Source organism: Podarcis melisellensis (assembly GCF_964234715.1).
Source record: "Podarcis melisellensis genome assembly, chromosome: 2".
Lineage (NCBI taxonomy): Eukaryota > Metazoa > Chordata > Lepidosauria > Squamata > Lacertidae > Podarcis > Podarcis melisellensis.
The window spans coordinates 111,670,789-111,683,585 of NC_138529.1; the positions used below are offsets into that span (position 1 = coordinate 111,670,789).

The 12,797-nt window shown below is 47.6% G+C and overlaps 1 protein-coding gene across 1 annotated transcript; it reads left to right on the forward strand.

The window, feature by feature from the left end:
• The first annotated feature begins 898 nt into the window (after positions 1-898).
• Positions 899-12,293, forward strand: LOC309364740 (E3 ubiquitin-protein ligase TRIM7-like). The gene is made up of 7 exons (XM_081902565.1): positions 899-2,126; positions 2,636-2,731; positions 3,055-3,285; positions 4,490-4,512; positions 8,939-9,060; positions 9,416-9,448; positions 11,346-12,293. The coding sequence occupies exons 1-7, from the start codon at positions 1,530-1,532 to the stop codon at positions 11,852-11,854; spliced, it is 1,611 nt and encodes a 536-aa protein (XP_081758691.1). The 5' UTR covers positions 899-1,529; the 3' UTR covers positions 11,855-12,293.
• The last annotated feature ends 504 nt before the right edge of the window (positions 12,294-12,797 follow it).

The following is a 12,797-nucleotide window of genomic DNA, read 5'->3' on the forward strand; positions in this document are numbered from 1 at the left end:
GCTCTTGCATTTAAGGTTACTAGTGGAAGTGATACTTCCTAGATCTTGCATCAAACCAATCTGTAGTAAAAGAAAGCAATTTATAGCAACAGTGCAATAGATATCATTATAAAAGATGCAACATCTATTTTCTGCATCACTTCTAAAGGAACCTCAAGGAATAAATTGGTATCATTCCAACAATAAAAGCTCACTGCAAATTGATTTTGTGTTACCCAACAGTGTGTTGTTACCCAACAGTTGTTTCCTGCTTGGCAGGGGGTTGGACTCGATGGCCCTTGTGGTCTCTTTCAACTCTATGATTCTATGATTCTATGTGTCCATTTGAAAACAGGTGTAAGGGGGGGGTGGTTACACCACAACTGCAGACTCCAATTCATTTTTCACTCACCTGTGACATGTGAAGGGAAGAAAAGGCATGGATAAACTAATAAAGGTGGTTCGGTTCAAGTGTCACTGTTTTTGATGTATATAAACTACAGTACCTGGAAAGCTGCAGGTGTTAAGTTGTGGGTGAACATATCAGATGACACAGCAATTCTTCCAAAGCAGCTCTTTATTTGTAAGCTGGAACAGAACTGACTGAGGAGCTCAGTCAGCCTGCTTATATAGAGCTCCAGAACAATGTAACTGTAGCAACTTTCTAAAACTATCCAATCACTGAACGTCACTTTCGATCCTTCATTTGCATACAAACTATCCAATCACTGAATGTCACTTTCGATCCTTCATTTGCATAACTATCTACAGTATCCCCCTGCTGGCCCAGGGTGAGAACTTCAGTACATAACAGCAGGATAACATACTTTAAATATATAACAGAAACTTGGGTGGTAGCTGCAAAGAGGGTATTTTCTCTGCTGTGGCCTGCTGCCAGTTTTTCCTGACCTTTCAAGGCAAAATATTGAGCTGTGAATCAGAGGAGTCCCTAGTTTGACTCCTGCTTCTCTGCATGAACTTGAGTGGCAGGCGAGGTAGCCACATTTTCATTGGCTTTCTGTTAGGTCAGTCACGAGGAAGCCTGCCTCTTGTCCCTCCCCCAGGCAGCTTTCCCCAAAGAGGAACTTGTTTGGTTCATGTTCTCTCTGACTAAAGTGATATTTCACTGACAAAGGGCTGCATTCATTGAGGAAACGGGGCTACGTGAAAGCACCTGCTGTTAATAGTTGCCCTGCGGTGTGATTGGCAAGTATCTGGATACCATTAGCTGAGCTGTTTGCAAAGGCCGTTTGCAGAGTTCGTTCCAGAAGTTATTAATTGCACATTATCAGACGCTGGCGATTTTGTCAAAACGACTCGCTGAAAACTGGCACGGGGAGGGAGGGCTGGGCTGTTTCTCCTCTGTATGTGGGGGCTGCTAACTAGAAAGAAGATGTCAAAGGAGCAAGGCGGGGGGGGGGGCGAGGCGGAAATTCATTCATTAGCTTGCACAGTAGTCTGAGGCTGACGTGCTGATAGTAAACCACAACAACAATAAACTTCACCACCTCTCGGAGGGAAATGGTTCCTTAAACGAGCAGCCACCATGGATGAGCATTCAATTATATATATATGAAGCTCCACCCAACTCCAACGCAGCAGAGATCCTGAGTAATCGCATCTCAATTTCCTGGAAAGGGAACACGCCCATTACAGACGCAAAAGAGAGAAAACGAAACCAGCTCTCTCTTCCTGGCGAAGCAAGCATGGCTGCTTTTGAGGGTCCCGTCCGCGATCTCAGCGAGGAAGCCACTTGCTCCATTTGCCTGGATTATTTCAGGGATCCGGTGATCATTCATGAATGTGGGCACAACTTCTGCCGTTCCTGCCTGACCCAGTATTGGGAGAAATCCGAGGGAGAGGCTTCTTGCCCTCAGTGCAGGAAAACAGTGGAGCAAAGCAGCATCGGGCGAAACCTGCAGCTGGCAAATTTTGTAGAAATAGCCAAGAAATTCAGCCACCTGGGGGGAAAAGAGGGAAAGGAGGGAGAAGGAAAAGGAAAAGGAAGGGTCTGCGAGAAGCACCAGGAGCCCCTGAAGCTCTTCTGCCAGGAGGACCAAAGCCCCATCTGTGTGGTGTGTGACAGATCCAAGGAGCACAAAAGCCACGAGGTGATCCCTCTAGAGGAGGCGTCCCAGGAGTACAAGGTGGGAAAAGGCAGAGGGTCTTTCTTGGGGGTGGAAGAGCAGCAGACAAGAGGGGCTTTCAAAAAAATAAATAATTTTTGTAATGTATTCTCTCTACTTACCACCCAAAGGAATTCTCCAGCAAGAGATCTTGTGCAGCCTGATAAAACTAAACTTCTGAAACTTTATACGATAAATATTTTTTTCTTTTTGAGGGAGTAAAGTGCCCCCAGTGACCCCCTGAATTCAGGCTGCAGTAACTCCCCTGGGATGAAAGTTTACAACATCTAGGATTAATTTAGTAAAAAGGAGGGGAGAGATGTTGGAGGTGTGTTGAGTGTGGGGGACAAATAGCAAAACCCCCATGTTTCTCAGCTCTGATATAGGGCAGCCCCATTTCTGCCTTGTCTGGGATGAAAAAGGGGAACCTCTGCCAAAGACCCAGGGATTTGGGGCAGGGAGCAAACATAGGATTCAGCTTGCCTGTTAATGTGTGATGCAGCCCAATTTAGATTTTGTTTTCTTTTCAGGATCAGATCAGCAGCTGCCTAGACAATTTGAGGAAGGAGAGAGAGAAAATTCTCGTATTTAAAGCAAACACAGAAAAGGAAAGCCAAGACCTGCTTGTAAGCACCATTGTTACTACTTTAAGATGAAAAATGCTATAGTCTCTAGAATCAATATCTGGGGTGTGGGGAGGAATATGGAATACAAAAAGCGGTTTATTTTTGAACAGCCTTATCTCCCACAGACATGAAAGACCATTTAAAGGAGGGATTGGGCATGTATTTATGAAGCTCTTTCCCTGCTGAATATAGGCGTAATCTCTCTAAAATTTCAGAAGTGGCCTTCAAAAGGAATTGGGATAACTGGCTTCTTCATCCTGCAAGAGCAGACTAGATGCCTGATTTTGGCCCACTGTTCTCTTCTTTCAATCTCTTTGCTGCAGAAACAAACTGGTGCAGAGAGGGAAAAGATGGTGGCTGAGTTCAGGCGATTGCACCAGTTTCTGGAAGAACAGGAGAAACATATCTTGGCTCAGATGGCAGAGGTGGAGAAGGAGATTGCAGCCCAAAGGGAGGAGCAGCTGGCCAGACTCTCCAGGGAAGTCTCCTCTCTTGACAGCCTCATCCGGGAGATGGAGGAGAAGCTTCAGGAACCAGAGAGGGAACTCCTGCAGGTGAGGCCTCATCCTGATGCGAGAGGGTGGAGTGGGCTGCTTCAGACTACAGGCAGGAGGATAACATGTCTTAGCGCCCCCCCCCCCGCCCGCAAAGAAGCTGCTGTAAAAAAACACAATTGGTACATGAAGGGTGAAAGGCCTGGGGTCACAAAAGGGGTGCTGCTAGATCAAGCCACAGGCTTCCTCACTTTAGCATCGTGTTCTCCCATTGGCCAACCAGAGGTCTCTGAGAAGCCTAAACAACCAGCAGCACTCTGCCCCCCTCTGTTTCCCTGCAAGGGGAACTCAGCTGCTTAGTATTGATAACTGATTGGAGTCATGCAGCGGTTTGGAGCCCGTTGTCAGCAATATGCTGGTGACTCTCCTTTACACCTTCAGGTGAGGCAGTGGAAGTGCTGGACCGCTGTCTTGTCTCCATAACGGACTGGATGAGAGCCAACAAACTGCAGCTCAATCCAGATAAGACTGAGGAGCTCTTAGTGGAAGGACCCCTAGACTGGATGGGTGGGAGATGGGCTGCTTCTGATGGGGTTACACTTCCTCTGATGGATTGGGTACATAGCTTGGTGGTAGTACATGGGGCTGCTTCTGAAGACAGTTTGGATTATTTGGTTGCTCTTGTTTTTATTTTTATTATGAATTATATATTTTTATACTGTGATTTTATCTCATGAACCACCCAGAGCATAGCTGTCAAGTGTCCCTTATTTGAAGGGACAGTCCCTTATTCCAGCGCCATGTCCTGCTGCTGTCCCTTTTTGATAGATGTCCCTTAAATGATGTCCCTTAAATTTCAAAGGAAGCAGCTCCTCTCCCTCCCTCCCTGCCGGCCAGGGAGGAGGGAGGCTCCAACTGCGTTGCTTGGCTGTGTTGCTCACCCAATAAGAAGTCTAAGAACAACTGGGGGTGGAGCTTGCATGCCTTGTGTGTGGCTAGTTAATGCAAGCTGAGGGGTTTTTTTGAATGCTGGACGCCATTTTGTTGCACGTGCTGCTGCAAACTTTGCAGTGCAAAGCCAGGCCGGGGAGCCATCTTAAGTTGAGGCTGCATAGGCCTTGTGGTGCATGTGATTCAGATTCTATTCAGTTGAACCTCTGGTTACAAAGTTGGTTGGACAGGGTTGTATACAAAATTGATAACAACAACAACAGTAGAACTGGCTCCACTGACATCCTCCCTCCCTCCCTTTCTTTCCATCCAGGATATTGGAAGCTTCTTGCAGAGGTAAGTGATCGGAAACCCCACCTTATTCTGATGCTATGAATTTTCCTGTTTAACAGGTGAGAACCTCACTCTCCACTTCCTCCTTCCAGAGATAATGCAGGACTCCATCGTCCATTTCACAAAATCGCAGACAAAAATAGGGACACATTTTGTGGTAGCTATTGGTCCCATCTAAACTCACATATTATATTATTTCATTAATTTATTTTTGCTTGGGGTGGGATAAGCACTGAGTCAGCACTATTGTTCCTTGCTTTGTTTTGTTTTGTTCTGTTTTGTTTTATTACTATTATTATTCTGTTAAATTACTATATAGTTTGTATTTTGCCTTTTAAGGGGAGGGGTCATGGCTGCCTGGGAGTGGGCCTCAGCCAATAGATTGGTTGGGGCAGGTTCCACAGGGGGGGATGTATTGGGACACCCGATCTCAGTGATTACGGGCAGGAGGAGGAGTTATGCTAAGACCAGGCCATGTCATTACCGAGGAGGCAGGTTTAGTCGTTGTTTGAGGACTATCCCTGCCTCCAGGTCTGGTCCTGACCGGAAGGATACAGTAATCAGCAAGGGAAACCCACATGACCTGAAAGTGTTGCTGTGCAATGCCAGGTCAATGATGAATAAAACCACTGCCATCCACGACCTGATTGTGGATGGAGGATTTGACCTGGCATGTGTGACAGAGACCTGGTTGGATGAAGCAGATGGGCCTGTCCTTGCCGCTGCTTGCCCACCAGGTTTCTCTTACGCACAGCAACCCAGGTCATGTGGGCGGGGAGGGGGGGTTGCAGTGATTTTTAGGAAGTCATTAGTCTGCACCAGGCGTCCTATTGGGAAGACCCAGTTTTCTGAGTGCATGTTCTGGAAGTTGGGCAATAGGGGCAGTACAGGATTCCTACTGGTGTACCGACCTCCCCGCTGCACCAAGGATTCCCTGCCCGAGCTGCTTCAGGTCGTGGCGGATATGCTCCTGAAGACACCTAGCTTGGTTGTCCTGGGGGATTTTAACATCCATGCCGACACGACCTTACAAGGAGCCGCTCGGGACTTCGTGGAAAGCATGGCCTCCATGGGGCTGTCCCTGAATAAGTCTGGCCCAACTCATAGCCACGGACATGCCTTAGACTTGGTGTTTACCTCTACGGATGTTGGTGATCTGACATTAACTAAAAGCGAAACAAAAGAAGTGCCATGGTCAGATCACTTCCTGGTGCAACTGGACTTCTCCGCAACCCTTCCCCTCCGCAGGGAGGTGGGACCGATTCGGATGGTCCGCCCCCGCCACTTAATGGATCCAATTGGCTTCCAGAGAGTGGTAGGGGATGCTTTATCCCAAGTTGATGGCCTTTCAGCTGATTCCCTGGTGGCCCGCTGGAATGCGGAGTTAACCAGGGCAATTGACTGCCTGGCTCCGAAGCGCCCTCTCCGATTGCATGGAGCCCGGACAGCCCCGTGGTTTTCCCCGGAGCTGAGGGTGATGAAACAATCGTTGAGACGGCTAGAGCGCCGGTGGCGGAAAACTCATTCTGAATCAGACCGGACACGGGTTAGAGCTCAACGTCGAGCCTACCAAGTGGCAATGGCGACGGCGAAGAGGGCCTTCTTTGCCGCCTCCATTGCATCTGCAGAAAACAGCAGCAGGAGACTTTTTCAGGTGGTTCGCAGTTTATCGGAACCACCTGTACCACCGGGGCCTGGTAGGGACCCCAAGATCTCCTGCAATGCTTTTGCAAAGTTTTTTGCAGATAAAATCGCTCAGATTCAGAAGGAGGTAGACTCCACCGTGGGAGCAGGGCCAGGGCGGGAGAGTGCTAGGGTTCTGTCTGGTCCTGTTATATGGGATCAATTCCAATCTGTTACCTCCGAGGATGTGGACAGGCTGCTTGGACGAGTGAAACCGACCACCTGTCTCCTTGATCCTTGCCCATCCTGGCTGATAAAAGCGAGCCGGGAAGCGCTGGGCGATGGGCTCTGCGGGGTGGTGAATGCTTCCCTCTGTGAGGGAGCCTTCCCAGACCCGCTGAAAGAGGCGGTCATTAAACCGCTTCTTAAAAAAACATCTTTAGACCCGGCCAATTTGGCCAACTATCGCCCAGTCTCAAATCTGCCATTCTTGGGCAAGGTGATTGAGCGGGTGGTTGCTGAACAACTCCAAGCACGCCTGGAGGAAACGGACCATTTGGATCCCTTCCAATCGGGATTCAGGCCTCACCATGGGACTGAAACTGCCTTGGTCGCGCTGGTTGATGATCTCCGGCGGGCTAGGGACAAAGGTGAGAGCTGTTTCCTAGTTCTGCTGGATCTCTCAGCGGCCTTTGACACCATCGACCATAACATCCTTCTGGACCGTCTAGAGGGGCTGGGAGCTGGGGGCACTGTCATACAGTGGTTCCGCTCCTTCCTCCTGGGCCGTGTCCAGAAAGTGGTGGTGGGGGGTGAGTGTTCAGACCCCTGGGCTCTCACTTGTGGGGTGCCTCAGGGTTCTGTCCTCTCCCCCATGCTTTTTAATATCTATATGAAGCCGCTGGGAGAGATCATCAGGGGGTTTGGACTGGGTGTTCATCAGTATGCAGATGACACCCAGCTCTACCTCTCCTTTAAATCAGAACCAGTGAAGGCGGTGAAGGTCCTGTGTGAGTGCCTGGAGGCGGTTGGAGGTTGGATGGCGGCTAACAGATTGAGGTTGAATCCTGACAAGACAGAAGTACTGTTTTTGGGGGACAGGAGGCGGGCAGGTGTGGAGGATTCCCTGGTCCTGAATGGGGTAACTGTGCCCCTGAAGGACCAGGTGCGCAGCCTGGGAGTCATTTTGGACTTACAGCTGTCCATGGAGGCGCAGGTTAACTCTGTGTCCAGGGCAGCTGTCTACCAGCTCCACCTGGTACGCAGGCTAAGACCCTACCTCCCCGCGGACTGTCTCGCCAGAGTGGTGCATGCTCTAGTTATCTCACGCTTGGACTACTGCAACGCGCTCTACGTGGGGCTACCTTTGAAGGTGACCCGGAAACTGCAATTAATCCAGAATGCGGCAGCTAGACTGGTGACTGGGAGTGGCCGCCGGGACCACATAACACCAGTTCTGAGAGATCTGCACTGGCTCCCAGTACGTTTCCGAGCACGATTCAAAGTGTTGGTGCTGACCTTTAAAGCCCTAAACGGCCTCGGTCCTGTATACCTGAAGGAGCGTCTCCACCCCCATTGTTCAGCCCGGACACTGAGATCCAGTGCCGAGGGCCTTCTGGCGGTTCCGTCATTGCGAGAAGTGAGGCTACAGGGAACCAGACAGAGGGCCTTCTTGGTAGTGGCGCCCGCCCTGTGGAACGCCCTCCCATCAGATGTCAAAGAGATAAAGAATTACCTGACATTCAGAAAACATCTTAAGGCAGCTCTGTTCAGGGAAGTTTTTAATATGTAATGCTGTACTGTTTTTAACACTGATTGGGAGCCGCCCAGAGTGGCTGGGGAAACTCAGCCAGATGGGCGGGGTATAAATAATAAATTATTATTATTATTATCACAGTCAGAAAGCCATTCCCATTGCATATATCTGAAGGCCTTTCTCTGTAATGGATTCATTTAATCTGCAATTGATACAAAAAGGGGGGACATCCCAAAGGAAGGGGCTTGTAAATATCTTCACTCTAACTTACCTTTAAATATCCAGTGTATTTCAGGCTCCTGCAGGTTCTTCCTCAGCCATAAGAAGGTGAGAAAGGGCCCTGCTGGATCAGGCCAGTGGTCCATCTAGTCCAGCATCCTGTTTTCACAGTGACTAACCAGATGCCAGTGCAAAACTTGTGAGCAGGATCCGAGCCCCAGAGGACACTCTACTCCTGTGCAGGCACCACTGCATTTGACTCAGCCATCGTGAATAGTAGCCGCTGAGAGTCTTGTCCTCCAGACAACTTCAGACTTTCTAATATTTTCTAATATTTTCCCCATTTTTAAAATATAGCTACTGTGCTAAAATACATTTATCATGTTAATTGCAAAAGCCATTCTAAAGCATTCTGAATCTCCTTATGTTTCAGAAATGGACATACCAGATCAATATGTTTTGCTCATTAATCACTTGAAATGCTTTATTAAAACTGGTGTAGTCCTAAAATCTCTGTGTAAGGACCCAGTATTCCTCACTTTCCTAAAAATAATAATTTGAAGGTAAAGAAGCTGATATATGTGGTCTCATATTCCTATATTTCCTTCAGCATATTTTGGAAGCGGGTGCATGTTGGTTTTTCTTCAACTTCTTAGATGCTTTCTAAATCCACACACCATCCTATAAGCTCCCTTTTGCCATAGGAAAACCCTGCTCCCAAGTCTTCATGATATATCCATCATGCCTTTTCATCAGGATGAGACACCTGCCTTGTCAGAAAGCTCCTTGCGTTGGAAGGTCGGTGACTTGACTTTGTTCTTCTCCTCCCAGGTCTCAGGAGAAGGAGAACTTAGAGGATCCTCCTGTGGCTTTTCCTCCTGCCCTGAAGTGGAGGATCTGGGACTTCTGCGATATTAATCCCTTCCTGGAGGGAGTCATGAAGCAGTTCAGAGGTTAGTAAAGAAGGGCTGAAAGTATTTTATACTGGCTGTTTAGAAGTGTTCATGACAGGCTCCAGATCATACGGAATATTAGCCATGCAAGGAAAATGGTTTTTTTGTTTATACTTTTTCAATATCTAGAAGTCACACTTTACTATGTAGATATTTCACAACTGATTTTACTTATGCAATTGAAAGAGGACGGTAAACCCTTCTTGCTGGTCTCTGGAATCACTCCAGCTGGTGTGGCCAGTGGTTAGGGATAATTGGACTTGGAGTCCACAACACCTGGCTACAATCTCATGAGCTCATGTTGTTCTTTCTTTGATGGTGTGATGCTAAATCTCTGTTCCCTTTTCTCTTCCAGACACTGTGGAATATGGACTTCAGCTTCAAAAAGGTACATTTAATAATAACAATAATAATTTATTATTTATACCCCGATCATCTGGCTGGGTTTCCCCAGCCATTTTCCAAGGCAAAATTCGGGAGAGAGGGGATCCACTTTGCAAAAGACCAGGCCACTGCAGCTCTTCCATCCATGCCTTATTTTCCCTTATTTTCCAGAGGCATCTGTTCCGTGAGAGCAGCATGCTGGCCTAGAGGGGCTCTTGGCCTGATCCTGCAGACTCTTAGCTGGCTTTTCTGTGCCCAATCTCAATAAGACACAAAGGTGGTGTGAAGCCAAATGCTCCCGGCACATGCGGGGGAAATATCCCTTTGAGCCATACAAGATCCACACCCCGTTTATGTAAGAGTAAGGTGTAAGAGTAGGAAATGCAGGAGCACAAATAGCTCTGAAAATGGCTGCAACAGCCTTTGGGGGCGAGAAGGTGAATGGGTTCTGGTGTCAGTGGAGGGAGCTGGGGGCTGCCTGAGTGTGAACTCCAGGGGTCCGGCTTCCCTACAAGATTGGGGGTCTTCCCTCAGCTTTTGTGTAGGAGGGGAGACATGACGTCTCTGCTTAAACTAGAGAAACTTGAGTAAACTTAAAAGAGCAGGGCAGAATTGCACCGCAGAGCAGGGAAAAAAGCCCAATGGGAAGACAGAAGTCCAGTCTGGCCTGATCCTGGACACCACAAAAAGGGATTCATAAGAGCTGGAAAAAGTGCAGCAGATGGCAGCATAAAGGAAACTCTTACTTATCTTTAAAATTAGATTCTGGATTCTTTTAGAAAACAGCAGTAAGTAAAATACATAAAGGCTAATCAATACAACGATAAATTAGAAAAACCCATTACATTTTACTTTTTTTTTTTTTTACTAATAGCAGCACTCGCAACATCCAATATCCCACTTAATTTCCAAAGGCCACTGTACAAATGTGTGTCTTTAAAAAGAAATCGCTTGACTAACTTTCCAAACGTGGGGAGAGGACTGCAGAGCAGATCTTCTTCCTAATGTCCACCAGCCTGACTAATTTCCAAATGGGCTTTTCATTGTTCTACCACTGCCCCCCCCCTTTCCATAAATGTGAGGAACAGTGAAGAAAAAGACGAGTTATATAGCCAAATCAGGTCTGGGGAGCCAGGATGGGGTCTTTGCATTGAAGGTGATAAATTTTTTTTGTGGTTTGGTGTGTGTGTGTGTGTGTCATCCTTTATCTTAGGATTGCAACAATAAACGCATTAACGATTAACACAATTCATAGGAAAAGAAAGCCATTCATGTCAACGATGTAATAGAACTATCAATTTTCTGCATCGCTCAAACCAAACTGCAAGGTATAATCAAATTTGTTCTTGGCTGATTGCTCATAGTTTGCCTAGGAAAAACAAACCATCGGCCCAAACACCTCCCAGGGACTCCTGCATCACACTGCAGAACATGGAGCGGAGTCCCTCGTAAGGTGGTGGACTCTCCTTCCTTGGAGGTTTATAAGCAGAGGTTGGGGGGGGGGCGGCTGTCATGAATACTTTAGTTGGGATTCCTGTATTGCAGTAGGTTGCACTAGACTAGAGGACCCTTCTGCCATGAACTGTGGGGGTGGGGTGGCCTTAGACAAGCCACTGTCTCTCAGCCTCAGTCCTCCCATCTGAAAAATGGGCATAGTTAAGATTGACTTAACTTACAGGGAAGTTGCAAGGGTTCTATGTAGAGAATGTGTGTTAAGTACTTGAAAGAACTGCAAATATTTCAAGAGTCGTTAAGAACTTGATGGACATCCCTGTCTCCAATGCAGAGCCATGGAGTCCCTGTTCATTTCACAGGGGATGCTATTTCTGTCATGTACTTAAAGAAAAGTCAGCTTCCCCATTGACGTCGTTTCTCTTCTCCTTCCTCCTCTGCCCCCACAGAAAATGTAACTTTGGATCCAGACACAGCACATCCCCTCCTCACCCTGTCTGAGGATCGAAAGAGTGTGAGAGAGGGAGAAGTGCGTCAAGACCTGCCAGACAACCCTGAGAGATTTGACACATGTTGCTGTGTTCTGGGGTGTGAGGGTTTCACATCAGGCAGACATTTCTGGGAGGTCATTGTGGGAAGAGAGGAGGGATGGGGTGTGGGGGTTGCCAGAAAGTCTGTGAAGAGGAAGGGCGTTTTGTATTTTAATACTACGGAAGGGATCTGGGGTTTGGGGAAGTCGGATGGTGAGCTCAAGTTCTGCTCCCCCCGTAAGGCCCCTGTTCCAAGTGAGGAGCCTGAGAGGATCCGAGTGACCCTGAACTGTGAAGGGGGACAGGTGTCCTTTTACGATGCCGATACAGCAGCCCTCCTCCATGCAGATACAGCAGCCCCCTTCTCAGGAGAGACCCTCCAGCCTTATTTTTTCGTGAGCAAGAAAGGGAACCTGAGACTCTCTTGACTGAGGATGTAGACAGACAAGTGTATATTCATTGTCATCATGGCACATTCACTCTCCTCTTCAGGACTGAGCTGACAGGCACTTAAGAAGAAACCTTATTTGCAGAAGTGTGATTGGCCATCCCTTGTGTCAATCATGATGCAACTCTCCCTTCTTGAGCCAACTTTGTAAATGACACTGATTGACTGGGTCCCCTGTCAGTCTCCAAACTTGCCTGTTTTCTCTCCGTTGGGAATCGAGAAACTTCTTTTGGTGCAGGAGTTGGAAAGGGGGTAAGAAGCAAGAAAATGATTTAGGAAACAGCAGCAACCCCACACACATTCCAGTTTCAATGTAGTTCTCTCTCCAACCTCCAATTCTGACTTAAGATTTCTAGAGATAATACCATCATCTTTGCTAAATAAAATCAGAATTATGCACTGGCATCACTTAAAACCTTCCTCAGCCTCAATCCTGAACTCATATTCCCTTTCATCCTCCAACACCTCCACTGGCCAGGGAGATGGAAGTTCAAAAATCCCTTTTTTTGCTACTCCTCAGGGAAGCTTATGTGGCAATTCAGCAAAATCTCCATATCCAAAGAGACCTGTTTGCTAGTTGGGTGCAGTGGGTCCAAAACTCAGCACAACTTAACTTGCATGATCACAGCCTGAAGCCCTTTGTCAAAACACAAATTAGTAAATAGAGGGTGAGTCCAGGAAAAGCTCTTGGAAGGGACTGTGTGAGATCTCACAAGAGACTCCAGAGCCCAGAAAGCAATGGGGGGGGGTTTGGCAGTGGGGGGGAAGAGTTTCTAAGTCCACCTTCCTTCCCGGCCTCTACAAAGGTTACATAAAGCTCTGAAGATCTCTGGCTTCAAACAAGTAGGGATGATGAAGAAGAGGGGTTTGGACTTGATATCCTGCTCATCTCTCCCCTTAAGGAGTCTCAAAGCAGCTAACAT

What these genes read in the sequence shown, in the direction of transcription:
- LOC309364740 (XM_081902565.1), top strand. Translation starts at nt 1,530, where the DNA reads ATGAGCATTCAATTATATATATATGAAGCTCCACCCAACTCCAACGCA. An exon ending in AGGCGTCCCAGGAGTACAAG is followed by an intron (nt 2,127 to 2,635) that starts GTGGGAAAAGGC and finishes TTTTCTTTTCAG; the next exon opens with GATCAGATCAGCAGCTGCCT. An exon ending in AGTCATGAAGCAGTTCAGAG is followed by an intron (nt 9,061 to 9,415) that starts GTTAGTAAAGAA and finishes TTTCTCTTCCAG; the next exon opens with ACACTGTGGAATATGGACTT.